Raw genomic sequence first — 14,174 nt, 5'->3', positions numbered from 1 at the left:
CAAACAACTAAACAAGTTAAAAAAAATGCCTCAACTGTCATAAAACACGCCTGTCCTAATTTAGGACATCAATTTTGGTGATAAGTGGTCAGTACGTAAAGCAAACTTTAGAAAGCGAATACATTTATAAATACAGTTTTTGGCCAATTTATGGGTCATAACTCTGGAGTGACTGAGGTGACATGGCTGGTAAACAAATCTGACCAAGATATTCTGCCCAAACACTTTCTGGCCAAATTTGGTGATTTGGAAGAAGGCATCTTTAGTAATTGATAGGACAAGACCGGTATGATGTAATTCTATAATTAATGGGCGATAACTCTCGAGTGACTACAGCGATATGGCTGGTTACAATTTGTCCGATATATTATTCCTATACACCAAATTTGGTGATGGTTGGACAAAGGTTTCTAAAGCTTTTGTAAGAACAAGACCAAATTTAAGTAATTTTTATTACTAAAGGGCAATAACTCTTAAGTGACTACAGTGGTATGGCTGGTTATTGAGCTTGTCCGAGATATAACGCCATGACACATTCTGACCAAATTTGTTGATGATTTGACAAAGTTATTGAGCTGACAACACCAATTTCAGTTAATTTCTATAGTTAAAGGAGTGACTAAATCGATATGGCTGGTTATTGAACTAATCAAAGATATGATTACCGGTATTGAGTGGACAACATAGAGGATGCTGCTCACCTGCCCGTATGCCACAGGTAAAACTATAATATGTCCCAGTTTTTTTCCCAACAGGCATATAAAAAGCCATATAGGGCAAGATGATATGGGTATAGGTAAGACTTCCTTTAGGTTCGGGTTGAAACAGCAGCGACATGCCATATTGCCCTAAAACTTTAACCATACGCAATCGCCAGGGCAAGTAGTATAGCCCCCTTATTTTTCGAAAAGTTAAGCTGAAGATAGTATTTAATAAAGAAGTGAATGCAAGTGGTCTGAAAACTTTTATCAAAGTATTCAATCAAACCAGTAACAACAACAATACATATATAATTAAATGCCAATTGACTGAACTTAAATCACACAATAGTTTGAAACAAAACAATGTATATCAGCATAAAGTACAAACCAGTAGCATTTTAATTTCAACCTTGTTTCTCAATACATCACAGCTCATGGGAGGAATAGGGACAACACAATGATATATGGTGAACAGTTCAACATGGAATATCAAACATTGTGGTACAAATCCCTGGCCCAAAATCTCTCCGGCGTAATAGGCGTTATGGATCATATTACATATAGCCAAATTACTAGCTTAAACTTGATTTTATAAGCCAAAACATAGTAACCGTAATCATGAGCATATTTTAAATTTTCTCACAGTCTCAAAACTCTTTAAAAGGAGACAATAGAGCAATTTATACCAACACATAAACAGTGGGCTTTGCCTGATCCTATTTTTAAGGGAATTGAGATATTTCAAGAAATTGGGCCCCGGGAGGTGAATTACAGATCTGTAAGTAAGGCTTGGTTATAAAACTCAAGCCACATGCATTCTTAGGACAAAATTTTAAGTTTTTGTCTAATATAATATAATTTCAATCATTTTTTATTTTGCAAGAATAACAAAAACAAGTTATCAATCTCTATATATTTGAATTGTTGGAATACAATATGTTTTGTACACTGTTACTGAATATTAACATCTGTAAATGAGTATTTGCAAACTATAATGAAACAGTTTTAAGCATAATAATAATTTAATAAAAACTGTATTTAGGCACTTTGCTGCATTGGTAACTTCTTTGGCTAGGAATAAACTATTGCAGCATTTTCTTTCTTATTTCATGAATATAAGTATTAAGAAGAAAACAAATTTGAAATTTCAAAAACTCATACAGTGATTGATATATTTAAAAAGTGTCTGGAATTATGCTGCTGCACTTGCCCAGTAAAATTGTAATAATTTAATTTTGAAAGATGTTGTAGGCTCACAAATATGCCATGGCTGATGATTTAAACAAAATATTCGAAATTGGTCACACTGGTTCAAAATCATCAATAATTTGGCACATGCCAATATTTTTGTTGGGAATGCAAAGATATTTAAGAGAGATTCACTTGAAGACTTTTTAAGACAAATGTTGTCCTTTAACAATACTATGATGACCATCATCAAGTCATGGAATCTGCACATGGCAGCTTGCAATCGAACAATGTTTCCTCCAGTTTGCGTATTATTCCATCTTTCTCTTTCAGTTGTGCTCGCAGTTCTGCTATTTCTTTCATGTGTTTTTCTTCCCTGTGTTTCAGATTTTCAATTATTTGATCTTTACTGATAAATAATTCACTGTTCAACATTTCCTTGGCTGATGGTCTAATCTCTGGATTTTCGCAAGTCGCGAGCTTAATATATTTCGTCTGTACTGGCCAGTTTTGATTTATGATGGCAGGAATGATTCCCTTTCTGAGACCACAGAGACTGATGTGTCTTTCCATCTCTGTATCATATTTTTGAAACAGTTCAAACAGGATCACCCCGAGACTGTAGATATCACATTTGGTATTGTACACAGAGCTTTGAAGCTGCTCTGGGGCGGCGTATGTTGATGTTCCGACCCCTGAGGTGTGGTCCGACAGCATGCTTGCTGTGCGAACCAACCTCGTTGACATTGCCTCCCAATCTTGAAAAGATTGACCCTGATCTGGACTACACACATCAATGTCTTCAGTAGCCAGACCAAAGTCCCCAACCTTGACGCAACTCTCATTCTCCATAAGAAAAATGTTTCTTGGCTTTAAGTCCCTATGCATGACACCTTGGCTGTGCATATACTCAACAGCTTTTAGAATTTGCCTGAATATTTTCATATTTTTATCAGTGTATTTTATCATGTCACAGGGTCGGTCGTTGCGTTCTGTCATCCAATCCTTAAGGGTGAGGCTGCAAAGCTCCATCTGAATGTACAGTGTCACTGACCTCTGGAATTCAATAAATAAGATATCATGTCTAGTATTATAACCCTTATGTACTTTTTCTGTACAACAATAAAAAGTGTTATTATGTTATTGTCATGGTCTTGTGGAGACGCAGGGATCCCATAAGGTAAATAAAAGTTGTCGCCACTCAGATGTAAACAAATACATGTATGTGCATAACTACCCAAGAATTTGTGATTCATAAGTATGTATGTACCAATAAACTATGGGTGCTTTACATATGCAAAAAAAAACTTTTTCAAAATGGTTGTAGGTGGTACAAGATTTACAACTGTTTAAATATATCTTTAGCAAATGCATATGAAAACTTAGACCTGTTAATCTTCCATTAATTCCATACTAGCAATTTATTACCATACTGTTGATTTATTTAAATTTGCACTGTTTGATAAAATCAGGATTCAATTATTAATAAAAATTAAATATAAAGCTGCACTCTTACAGATTTAGCATTTGACAACTTTTTTATGTCTTAAAAGGAAACATTTTTTTGCAAAATGGCATGGAAACCAGTGATATCAGACTGCTGAAAAAAATCAGATTGCAGGTATTGAGAATTATGCTCAAAAGTTGATGTTTTTGCATTTTTCTTAAGGCATTAGTAACGCTTTTAGCCTTAAAACATTAAGTTTCGAACGTAAAAATGAAAACTGTGATCTGATCTTTTGTTAGCAGTCTTAAATCAATCTGTGAGAGTGCACCTTTAACCACGTTAAATATTTTTCCACTAGGGATTGTCAATGTTTCAATTATTGTGTGGAAAATTCTTACCCTCATGAAATAGTTCAATAATAAGTATAAATAAGTTGCGAAAAAAGGACCACCCTTAATTTAATAAATCTCCAGTAATTAATTGGACTTGACCCAAGCTCCTACCTTTAAGGGGAAGTCACTCTCCTTGAAATCCTTGAATCCTGGTCCCCCTTTAGGAATCACCTCCCCTGAGGCTAAAGGGTCAAGACTGATGCTGCGCTGGAAGGCTTTTGGGTTCCTTTGCTTGGTCCTATTAGGGCTAGCACTTCCGTCTGTTTCTAGATCATAATCCTCATCAGAATCAAGACCGAACTTGACATCCGACGTTTGGCTGTAATCACCAAATTCCTCACTAAAGTTTGATGACCTCTCCACTAGTACTGATTTTTGGAATTCTGAACGTGAGTAAGACACAACAGCACATTTGTTTGAGTCAACACAAGTCTCTTTTATGTTGAATTTTGAATACAGCAAGCCTGTTGCCTTAGGCGGTGAGAGATCATTGTCCTGTGGAGAAGTGGCGAGACTTGAGCAGTTTGAGCGGATCTCCTTAATCTTCACGCCAGACACAATGGGGACTGCAGGGTGGAGGTAGTCCAGTGTGTCAGCTTCCGACTCGAAGATAATGGCATCATCTGAGGAGGAATGGCTGTGGATATCCTGGTTTGTAAAGGAAAGCTGGGCTGAAAACAGATGGGAAAATCAAGTATCAAGAGCTAAGTAAAACAGCTGCAAATGCTTATCTGTTTTTCTGAGTTCTGAGGATGGAAAGAACTTAACAAGTATTTAAATCAGGGGCCATATTCATAAAGATTTTAAATGAAATTTTCAACTTAGTGAAGATTGTTGAATTTCAACCTTTTTTTATAAATCAACTAAGAAAATTAACATCTTTACTTAGTTGAAAATATTCACTAAGATGCTTTATGAATGCGGCCCCACAGCTACACCGTTGATACATGTATGAATATTGTCATTGAATATATATATAATAAGTTTCATGAAAATATCTTTAACATGTTTTCAACTGTAAAAGCAAAAGGTTATTTTTCTTTTTCTGCTTGCAGAAAGAACTGAAGAAACGTTCGCTGAAAGAGCTAATAACAATGATCTATGATATACTATTCATCAAGAAGACAAGTTAAAGAAGAGGCCCACGAGGGCCTTTGCTTTACTAACATGGCTCTTGAGGTCATTTTCAATCCAGAGCATGTATGTATAGGAGGTAATAGGCAACATACTTAAAGTTCACTTGAAACGTTTTGTGTTTGGGTAAGCTTCAAGTTGGAAGTTGGATGAACTATTTTAATATGTGTCAGAGACAGTAGCTCATATCCAAAGCATGTACATACTTGTAACAGCAATGGTTTTATTTAAACAATAATGGTTGAAGTTAAACTTATGTCAAAGCTTGATAGTAAATAAAGATGTTTTATATAGGCAAGTACTGCAGCAAATGGCTAGACCTTCAAATTGATAACATATAACCCTTTAAACACCTATACAGACTGTGTACATGTATATCAACTCACATGATTTCTTGTCCATGCCAAGGGAAGCACCATACTCCAGCCAGCAGGAGTTGTAGCCCACTATGTTTGTGTGCTGTAGGTTAGCCAGGGCTTTCACTTCTCGTAACACCTGTAGATTTAAAGGAAGCATTAAAAATACTTACAATGTAATCAATCGTACAACATGAAGGACAACAACAAAATGTGAGCCTTAGATGTTTTGACTTTATATATTAGATCAAGTATTTAAATGTTTTAAAATCTCTCCATTGATGACAAAGGAAAAGCCAAGACCAACTACATATATACTATTTCTGTGTGCATATATGCAGCATTCCATAACAATTATACTGTTAGTGTGACCTTGACATTTGAGGTAGGGTCGTGGATCTTGCATGTGACTCATCACCTATTTGATGTCTTTAATCTTGAAAATGTTGATATTGAGTTAGTTTACTTACTTTCAAATAGAAAACAGACTGACTCAAGATTTTGTAAATTTAAGCCTTAATTTAATTTAAATCATTAATTTACTTACAAAAGAGCTTCAATTAGAACTTTTCATAATGTTTTACCATTGAAACTAGCAAATTGATATGATTTCACAAACACTTTTCATGTCAGTTTTCAGGGTTTGTGACCGGATATGGGCTATACAGGCAAAGGAAACTATATATGGTTTCCTGCGCCCTGTATATCCCATATCCAGCCACAAACTAACCCTGTAATGTATATATCCCGTAGACAAGCTGTTAACATGTTTAAATGTTTCATTTATTCATCAGAATATTCATTGGGATCTGAAAATAGATGCAATTTTAGTACGATATAAATTTGGTGACCTAATATCGAGTCAGGTCCTGGACCAAAACCGTTGCGTAATTCATGTTGGAGGCGTGATATTGCCATTTATCATGTGCATGTATGACATCACTATTTACGAGTACAACTCCACTCACCCTGAAGATATTCTCTGGCTTACATTGTTTGAACTTGACGACTTTAACAGCGTACAGCTTGCCATCCAGCTTGTTCTTACTCTGAAATAAATACATACACAGTTAATTAATAATTCTGATATTTCTTGTGTGCCCAATAGTTATGGATCATCAGATTAATTTCACATTTGAAAAAAAAAATCGAATCCCTGGACAATCACAATCAATGATCTATCAGAAATAATCAACATAGTTTTTATGGCACCAATTTGGTTAATTTATGGAACAAAAGCTTTCATACATGTGTATGTTATGGTTTTGGGGTAAAACAAATACATTTTGGTGAAAATAAGTTATTGATGGATGGTGGGTAAGTAAAATAAATAAATTCAGATGAAAGTTGATTATTGCCACTGTTTGGTGCTAATTATTCCATTATATTTGATCATTGCCAATCACCAGCATAATTTTATAACATTTGTAATTAAGTGCTCTCTACTCAAATGTTATCCATAAGGACTACCAATGCTTTTTATTGCAGTTTACATAATTAAAAACATATTGGGTGCCATAACCTCAATTTCATTTTATTTCACAATGGTTTGATAAAATAATAAATAAACTTTTTAAGCAAGGCCAATGTATAGAATATGGTGTCCTTATTCTAATACCAAATCAAGAATAAGAGAGCTGAACCTACCTTGTACACAGAACCAAAGCCGCCCCGGCCAATTTTTTTAAGCTCCACAAACTCGGTCTTGTAGCGTGATGCCTGGTTAGAGTAGAACTCTGGGTCACAGTCTGGCTGACGAGGGATACTGCAATACACATGTGTACATGTTCATGACAACTGCTGTATCTAACATTTATTGGCCATTCATTAATAAGGTAATTATGGATTAAATTATTGTCATTTTCCAATTTTAACATAAACTTAATTTACAATAATACGGCAAAGTATTTTTATTAAAGTGAATTAAAAAACAAATTTGTACTAGTATTTTTCTAGCAAAAAGGGTGTTTAAAGATTAAATATATACAAGTGTATATGAAATGATGTACCTATTAATGGGAGGCACTCCGTTTTGTAAATAGCCGCTGGTGGCAGGCAGAGGTAACGTCAAACCAACCTGAAAACCAAGTTTTTATAGAAACATGTAAGAATAGTTTTTTTCACACACAACCCTGAGCAACTTTAGGCAGTCCCAAGCACTGCTGAAAGAAGGAAGATGACTCACATAGCAACCAGCACTAAGAACTTGCAGTGGTTTCATTTTGTTTGAAAGTGGCAGGGTAATTGTGGAAGCCAGCAGTGATGTTGGGGCCACTCCTTCAGGTTTCAAATCATATGGGGTAGCTACTATGTGTTCCAAAAAATTTGGACATCACAACTTGTTACTTGATGCAAATAACATGCTAACCAGCATCAGCATGAAAGTCAGTATTCCTATAAGGAGGAATGAGGAAATTATTTTATGGCTTTCATTTTACATTGTTCTTTTTATTCATTGCCCATTTTTGCATTTTAATAATGTCATGATGTTAAAGCTGCACTCTCACAGATTGACCATTTTAACAACTTTTTTATTTATTGTCTTGGACAGCGCAAATATTTGCGTAAATATCTGCAAACCATTGATAAAAGATTGCTGACAAAATATCAGATAGTAATTTTTCATATTTCCGTTCGAAAATTAATGTTTTATGGCTTAAACCGTTACTTACGGTTTAAGAAAAATGCATAAAACATCATTTTTGTAATTTAATATAAAAATTTGCAATCTGATCTTTTGTCAGCAGTCTTATATAATTGGTTTCTATGGATTTTCGCAAAATTTGGCTCGTTCCAAGACAAAAAATAAAAAAGGTGTCAAAACATTCAATCTGTGAGAGTGCAGCTTTAAGATTATAAATTGTTCCTTTGTTAATGGTAATATTTTTATATAATATTTAGGCAGGATAGTGTTGCATTTGCAACATGATGGATATCTGATTATTTAACGAAGCAATACCCTCTCAAATGGAACAAGTACCTCTTTTGTTTTGTGAACAGCAGCCATAAGCATCCTATGGACACTGTAGCGGTACTGGGTGCGCAGACTGCTCATTTCATCCAGTGCCATCAGGGGCGACACAACCTCCAGGCGTACTAGCTGCTCACACAACACTGAAACAACAGGGCATAAGTAATAACAAAATACTATACAGTCAACTGTGATAAGGAAAAAAATGTACACGTAAGAGTTCATTATAATTAGTTAATACCGGGTACTAATTTTTTAAGCTTAATTGTGATGAAAGCTGACAGCTTATAGTATCACTCTCGAGTCTGTTTCCTGGTTAGAAACCAATTCTGAGTCCATTTTGAGAGGCCGTGAGAAAGTACCCCTGGTGGGGATGAAACACACAACCTCTTTGGTGAGAGGCGGACACCTATACCATTAGACCACTCAACCCTCAAGGTTATCATTATAATTGACAGAAGTTTATAAAAGCACAAGGTAATACTACTAGATGCTTTATAGACAAAGATGCAAGTAACCAGATATAAATTGGAAGACAACATGCACATCAAAATTACCTATTGATAAACTTGATGCTTTTTTGTCCAATATCAACTGGCAGTTTACAACATCTTAAAACAAGACTTGTCTCTTTTATTTTGTAAAAATGGGCATAAATGGACAATTATCAGATTCAGAGTTATGGTACATACTCTACATTTTGTCTTTGGCAACATGTGTACCAAGTTCCATGTGAATATCTTGAATGTCTCTTGAGCTATTGTCAATATTAACGTTTTTAATCAACTCCCCCACCAACATTGCCCATACTTATGCTACAACAGTAGTCAAACTTCTGTTTTAAAACAGAAGAGCCAACCAAAGATTCTCATTTGTACTACTTCTAGATTATTACAAAGACAGATTTGTTGCAATCTACAGTACAATTCATAGATTATGAAATCAAATACATTTGAACATGTCCTGTGCTTGTTTGGAGTTCTTGCTGTACATCTGGCAGAGCTGCTCGAGGGTGGATATTAGCAGTAGGTGATTGGGCACTGAGCGTGGAAGGATGGCCTTTGATTTGGAGCCAGACATCGAGCCATCGGACGACTCCTGACATTCTGACAGGTCTGTGTCTAAAATACAACGAATATAATTGTGAAGTTTTCCTTGTCAGAGAATAATCACTTTCAAAAAAATGCATTTAAAAGCTTTCAAACATTTAAAGAAAAGAAAAGCTACTAGCTTTTATCAGAAGGCTTCATACTCTTTCCTTACGACTATAGTGGAAAGTTCCATTTCAATCTGTTTCCTTTTTTGCCAACCACGACAGAAGAGTCATGGTTTAACCTTCAACAATAACTTACCATCAAACTTCTGAATGGGTCCGGGTTTCCTCAACTTATCTCTAAAGCTAGCCATGTCTGTAGCTCTAACATGACATTGTTTCTGAAATCAGACATTTATATTGTTTGTATTTTTTAAATTTTGGATGATAAAACTTATCTCAAGGGTCTTAGTTTCTTAACTTCAATTTAAAGCTTTGTAACATTGAATGTGTAATTCTGGTATCTGGCATATGACAATTATTTAGCGAGACTGAAACTGTTTCGCTATAAAGCTAGCTGTTATACTAGCTGCATGCAGAGTGAGGGGTCGAGGGTTTGTTCCGGCAAGATCGTTGAAGAAAAAAGTTCTGTCAGTCTGATACTTTTTGTAATGTAGCATAGAACAGTTTTTGCTTCACCCATCAAGATGCATACAGCATGAGAGGGTATTTGTGTAGTTTGTTATATTTATTTAGTACCCAACAAAAAACGGCTTACAGTTTTTGACAGATGTTGACATTGAATTTGGTATATTTTTCCATCTAGACAAGATAAAAAAAACAACAATTGCAAATTGATTAAAAAGGTGCCAGTTCTTATGGGTGAAGAGTTTGGGATTTTTAAAGAAGCTAAAAAAGTGGGAAATATTCTATACATGAAATATTTTTGGAAGGCTTCTTTAGGTATTTTTTTCAGAAAACCAGGTTGTATTGATCTTAACTAAGGAGATATTGGCATTAGCGTAATCGCTCCATGGTGTATATTTGCAAGTTCTACTTTTAAAGCCTTTTTATATGATAGCATTTCCTTTTTACTTAAAGGCAAACCCGAACGCTGTTTAAAAAATTTAAAAAATCAACTTCCTGGGGATACATATTTCCCTAATGGGAAAACCGAGAGCCCTGATTGACCTACATTCACTTTGAAATTCAGTATACCCCAGGTACCAAATATTCATTATTTTGCCTGTAAGTAAAATACTCAATTTGCTTAAACACGGTGCATGCTAAATAAAATAGTGAATGCATGCGCCCATCAGGTAAGACAATGCAAACAGTTGAAGAGTTGAGGGAGATTTGTGAGCTATTTTTAAAGATTTGATCAGGTATTGACAGATTACATGAAAGGAAGTTAATAATCATAGTTTCTTAACTTGCCTATCATGATAGCTACCAGTATCAGGTACACACAATTATACTGCATAATTAATGATCATTTTGTGGATGGAACGATGAACAATGAGTTAGTAATGAGTTCGATCAAGGTCACTGTGGCAACACAGAAAATATCAGTAAAAACATTTAATAACTAAAATAAGAGCAACTTCGTGGGAAATGGCATAATGGACATAAACAATACTTGAAATGCAACTTTGTGCTGATTGCCTAAATGCCTCAGTGATATGAGTGTCATCTCCAAAACTGTAGTATCAACTAGGAACCTGCTGATCAACGGAGACAATTTTCTCAAAACAGGGTAAAAATTGACCCCATTTCTAGCATGTTAAGCTATGGCCTACTATACCCACCTTTTTCTGAAGGTGCTTATTAGTAGAAGCAACAGTTTGAACATATTTATGATGATTTATAATTGAAAAATGCGGGGTCAGAATTTCGGCCTAATATGAGAAAGTGCTTATTATCTACCTAGTTTAAAATAATAGATGATCTTCTTATCCATTTGCCATATAAACAAGAGCTGTCGTAAAGGCAGCGTGCTTGACTATTCTGCCACTTTAAAGATAAGAATTGCAAAGTTTTAGTGAAACATGCTTTGATCACTTTAAAATTAGATAAAATGTAAAAACTAACAAGAATTTAAAAGTCAAACAAAAAAGGGGAAAACTTTATAAGATATGCAAGATAGAGTTATCATACTTGATTGTTTAAAGTTTTAATGCAATACATAAAGTAGTTGCTGAGTTATTGACTTAATTGTGCTTACATGCAAAACCTTAACCAGAATTTCTAAGTCATATAATAAAGGGGCAAAATTGATATCATAAGCAAGAAAGAGTTTTTTTCTTGATTGCTTGCAGTTAAGAAGGTTGAATGGTTGGGAGCCCATGTTTACAGTTCAATGCAATACATGATGTATTTGCTGAGATATTGACTAAAATGTGGTTACATGAAAAACCTAGTCCATATAAATATCCGCTTCAGAGTCTTTGACGATTTTTTATTTGGCGACTACGCGTCCATAACCCACATGTTGTTTTCCTTGCCAAGAATGACAGATCCCAGCGCTAAGTATATTGAGCGGAAAGATAACAGGCACCTGCTAGATGGTTTCAAAATGGCGATGCTTTATTGACAGAAGTCGATCTGAATTAAAATAATTATTTGTGTTTCATTAAAAACGTATGTGTAATACTTAAAAGGTATTTGGTTTAATAATTAAAATGTAACTTTAATGTTTTTATTTAACAGTGAAGTGTTTAGTATTGTGGAGTAACAGTTGAAGACATTGATATGAAATAGTTGACTTGTGGCGTTTAGGGAACAAAATGAATATCCAAATGTAAAAAAAGTTCCCTTAACGCGCATTATTGTGGCTAATGCAAAACCAGTTTGCATGCTCTCTAATTTGTTTAAACTGGTCTTAAAACTATTATTTTATTGATGGGGTGGGGGATCATAGCAATATGATTGGTGCTGTCAAGGTTACTGCAGCATGTGGTCCTTGCAGACTGATGCAATCAGAGATGATGATCTGATGATGATGTTGGTCATGTTAATTGCTACTATAGTCCCAATGAGGGGTGTTGAGTAGTGTTGGGAATCGGTTGCAATTTTACTATTGATGATCGGTTCCACTCAAGTAACCGATTATCGATAGTACAATCGGTTTTTAAAATACTAGATAGTACATGAGTTGTAGTTTTATTCATGTACAGTATCAAACTCTTAATCATTATATGCATATACTTTATGTCTATGATTGAAGTTATTAAGTGTTGATATGCTGCCCCTGTGCTGTGGAACTCACTACCAGAAAACTACAGAACATGTTCAAACTTTAATCAATTTAAATCTCTTATGGCTTCTTGGAATGGTCAAAACTGTAGATGCATTGCCTGTAATTCCTCATCAAATTAAATTATTGTTTTTCTCTTCTTCTAACACAGGCGTGTATACCCATATAATATTTTGATTGCTTTCTGCCTTATTCATTTTATGCGTTATGCTTGCCTTTGTATGTTTGCATGCCAACTTGTGCTTATTATTTTTGATTTGTGCTTGCTTGTGACAAACTTGTTGCATCTTTGTAGTCAATATTTCTGCTTTTGTTCCATGCATGTAAACTTGTTTTAGGACATCATAACATCCATTCTGTTTTATGTGTCGTATAATCTTATTTCTGATTTCATTAAATGTTTTAATATGTTCCTGAGAATGTTTAGCTAATGTAGTTACCCTCTGTGAGGAAGTTGCTGATCAGTTCTTCTCAAATCTGATTTGGGGGGATAATTGATTTCTTAAAACCGTTTTTCTTTGCAGTCGCACTTTTGTGCTGGTATTGATAATTCAGTGTTTTATTTACATAAGTTCTTATAGCAGTTTTTAGGCCACTGGTCAGGATCAGCAGCTTTTTTCCACAGCTTTAGATGTGCTTAATATGTGTGCTTTTAGATGATATATAATATAGAAATATCTAATACTTTTTCCTTTTATAGCTATTTTTACTCTTGTTGATCTCATATACATTTGTTAACGGTCGGTTAAAAAGCTCATCAGAGCTTATGTTACATATGGTTGAGTCTTGCCGACTTGAAATAAAACTTATTGTATTGTATTGTATTGTACTATCGATTGTCGCTGATTTTAGGCCCAACCAATCAATTTTCGATTATAATCGATCATCGGAACATCACTAGTGTTGAGGGTACTTTTTTAACATTTAGACAATCATTATACAAACATATATTCCCCTTAACAGTAGCTAAAAAAATCGTCATTTACTCTGAATTGGCATTGAAGAATGACGTGTTGCTACCCAAACGGGACAGAACTGAATCCACCAAAGAAATAAAAAAAATAAAACAAGACATATACAACATAATATATATATTGACGGTGCAATTAATGTAGGTTCACGAATGTCTAAGAATTAAAGAGTATATCGCACAAATACAATTTCTATTATTACCACAATAAGTAATGTTTCAGTTTTTAACAATTACTGTATGGGCGCTGCCATCTTTGATATGGTCTATGACTTCCTTTAGTCGGTATCGGTTTAAGGTTACACCCAACCCGATATAATAATGTATTTATTAAAGTTGCGCTTGGTACTAATGTTTAATACGGTACTGGCACACGTTATAGCAGTCATTTAAAACGTTTGGGGGTAGAGTTTTAATTCAATGCCAAACACGATCATAAGGAGGATTCAAAATGTTCTTATTTCGTTCAACACGTCGGAAAGAGCTTTCTCCCACCTCAGATTATAAGTATCTTCCATGGCCGAGAGTGTAAGATAGGTTCATTCCGACCCGAGCGTAGGGTGTTTTGCGGATACGAGGTTTCAACAAAACACCCTGCGCGAGGGTCGGGATGAACCTATCTTACACGAGCGGCTATGGTAGATGCTTTTTCTCCCACCTCAGTTAAACAAAATTAAGTAAAAATGTATTTTTTGCTGGAACTCTTTTGTGCTTAGTGAAAATAAT

At 34.8% G+C, this 14,174-nt stretch overlaps 1 protein-coding gene across 1 annotated transcript; it reads right to left on the bottom strand.

The window, feature by feature from the left end:
• Positions 1-968: 968 nt before the first annotated feature.
• On the bottom strand, positions 969-13,734 carry LOC128243389 (eukaryotic translation initiation factor 2-alpha kinase 1-like). The gene is made up of 10 exons (XM_052961143.1): positions 13,652-13,734; positions 9,542-9,623; positions 9,140-9,310; positions 8,199-8,332; positions 7,228-7,295; positions 6,866-6,983; positions 6,187-6,267; positions 5,249-5,357; positions 3,840-4,399; positions 969-2,945 (listed from the first exon to the last, which is right to left on the bottom strand). The coding sequence occupies exons 2-10, from the start codon at positions 9,594-9,596 to the stop codon at positions 2,139-2,141; spliced, it is 2,103 nt and encodes a 700-aa protein (XP_052817103.1). The 5' UTR covers positions 9,597-9,623; positions 13,652-13,734; the 3' UTR covers positions 969-2,138.
• Between the last annotated feature and the right edge of the window lie 440 nt (positions 13,735-14,174).

This window comes from Mya arenaria, chromosome 8, assembly GCF_026914265.1.
Source record: "Mya arenaria isolate MELC-2E11 chromosome 8, ASM2691426v1".
NCBI classification, from domain to species: Eukaryota; Metazoa; Mollusca; class Bivalvia; order Myida; family Myidae; genus Mya; species Mya arenaria.
This window is presented reverse-complemented; position numbering and strand designations above follow the sequence as displayed.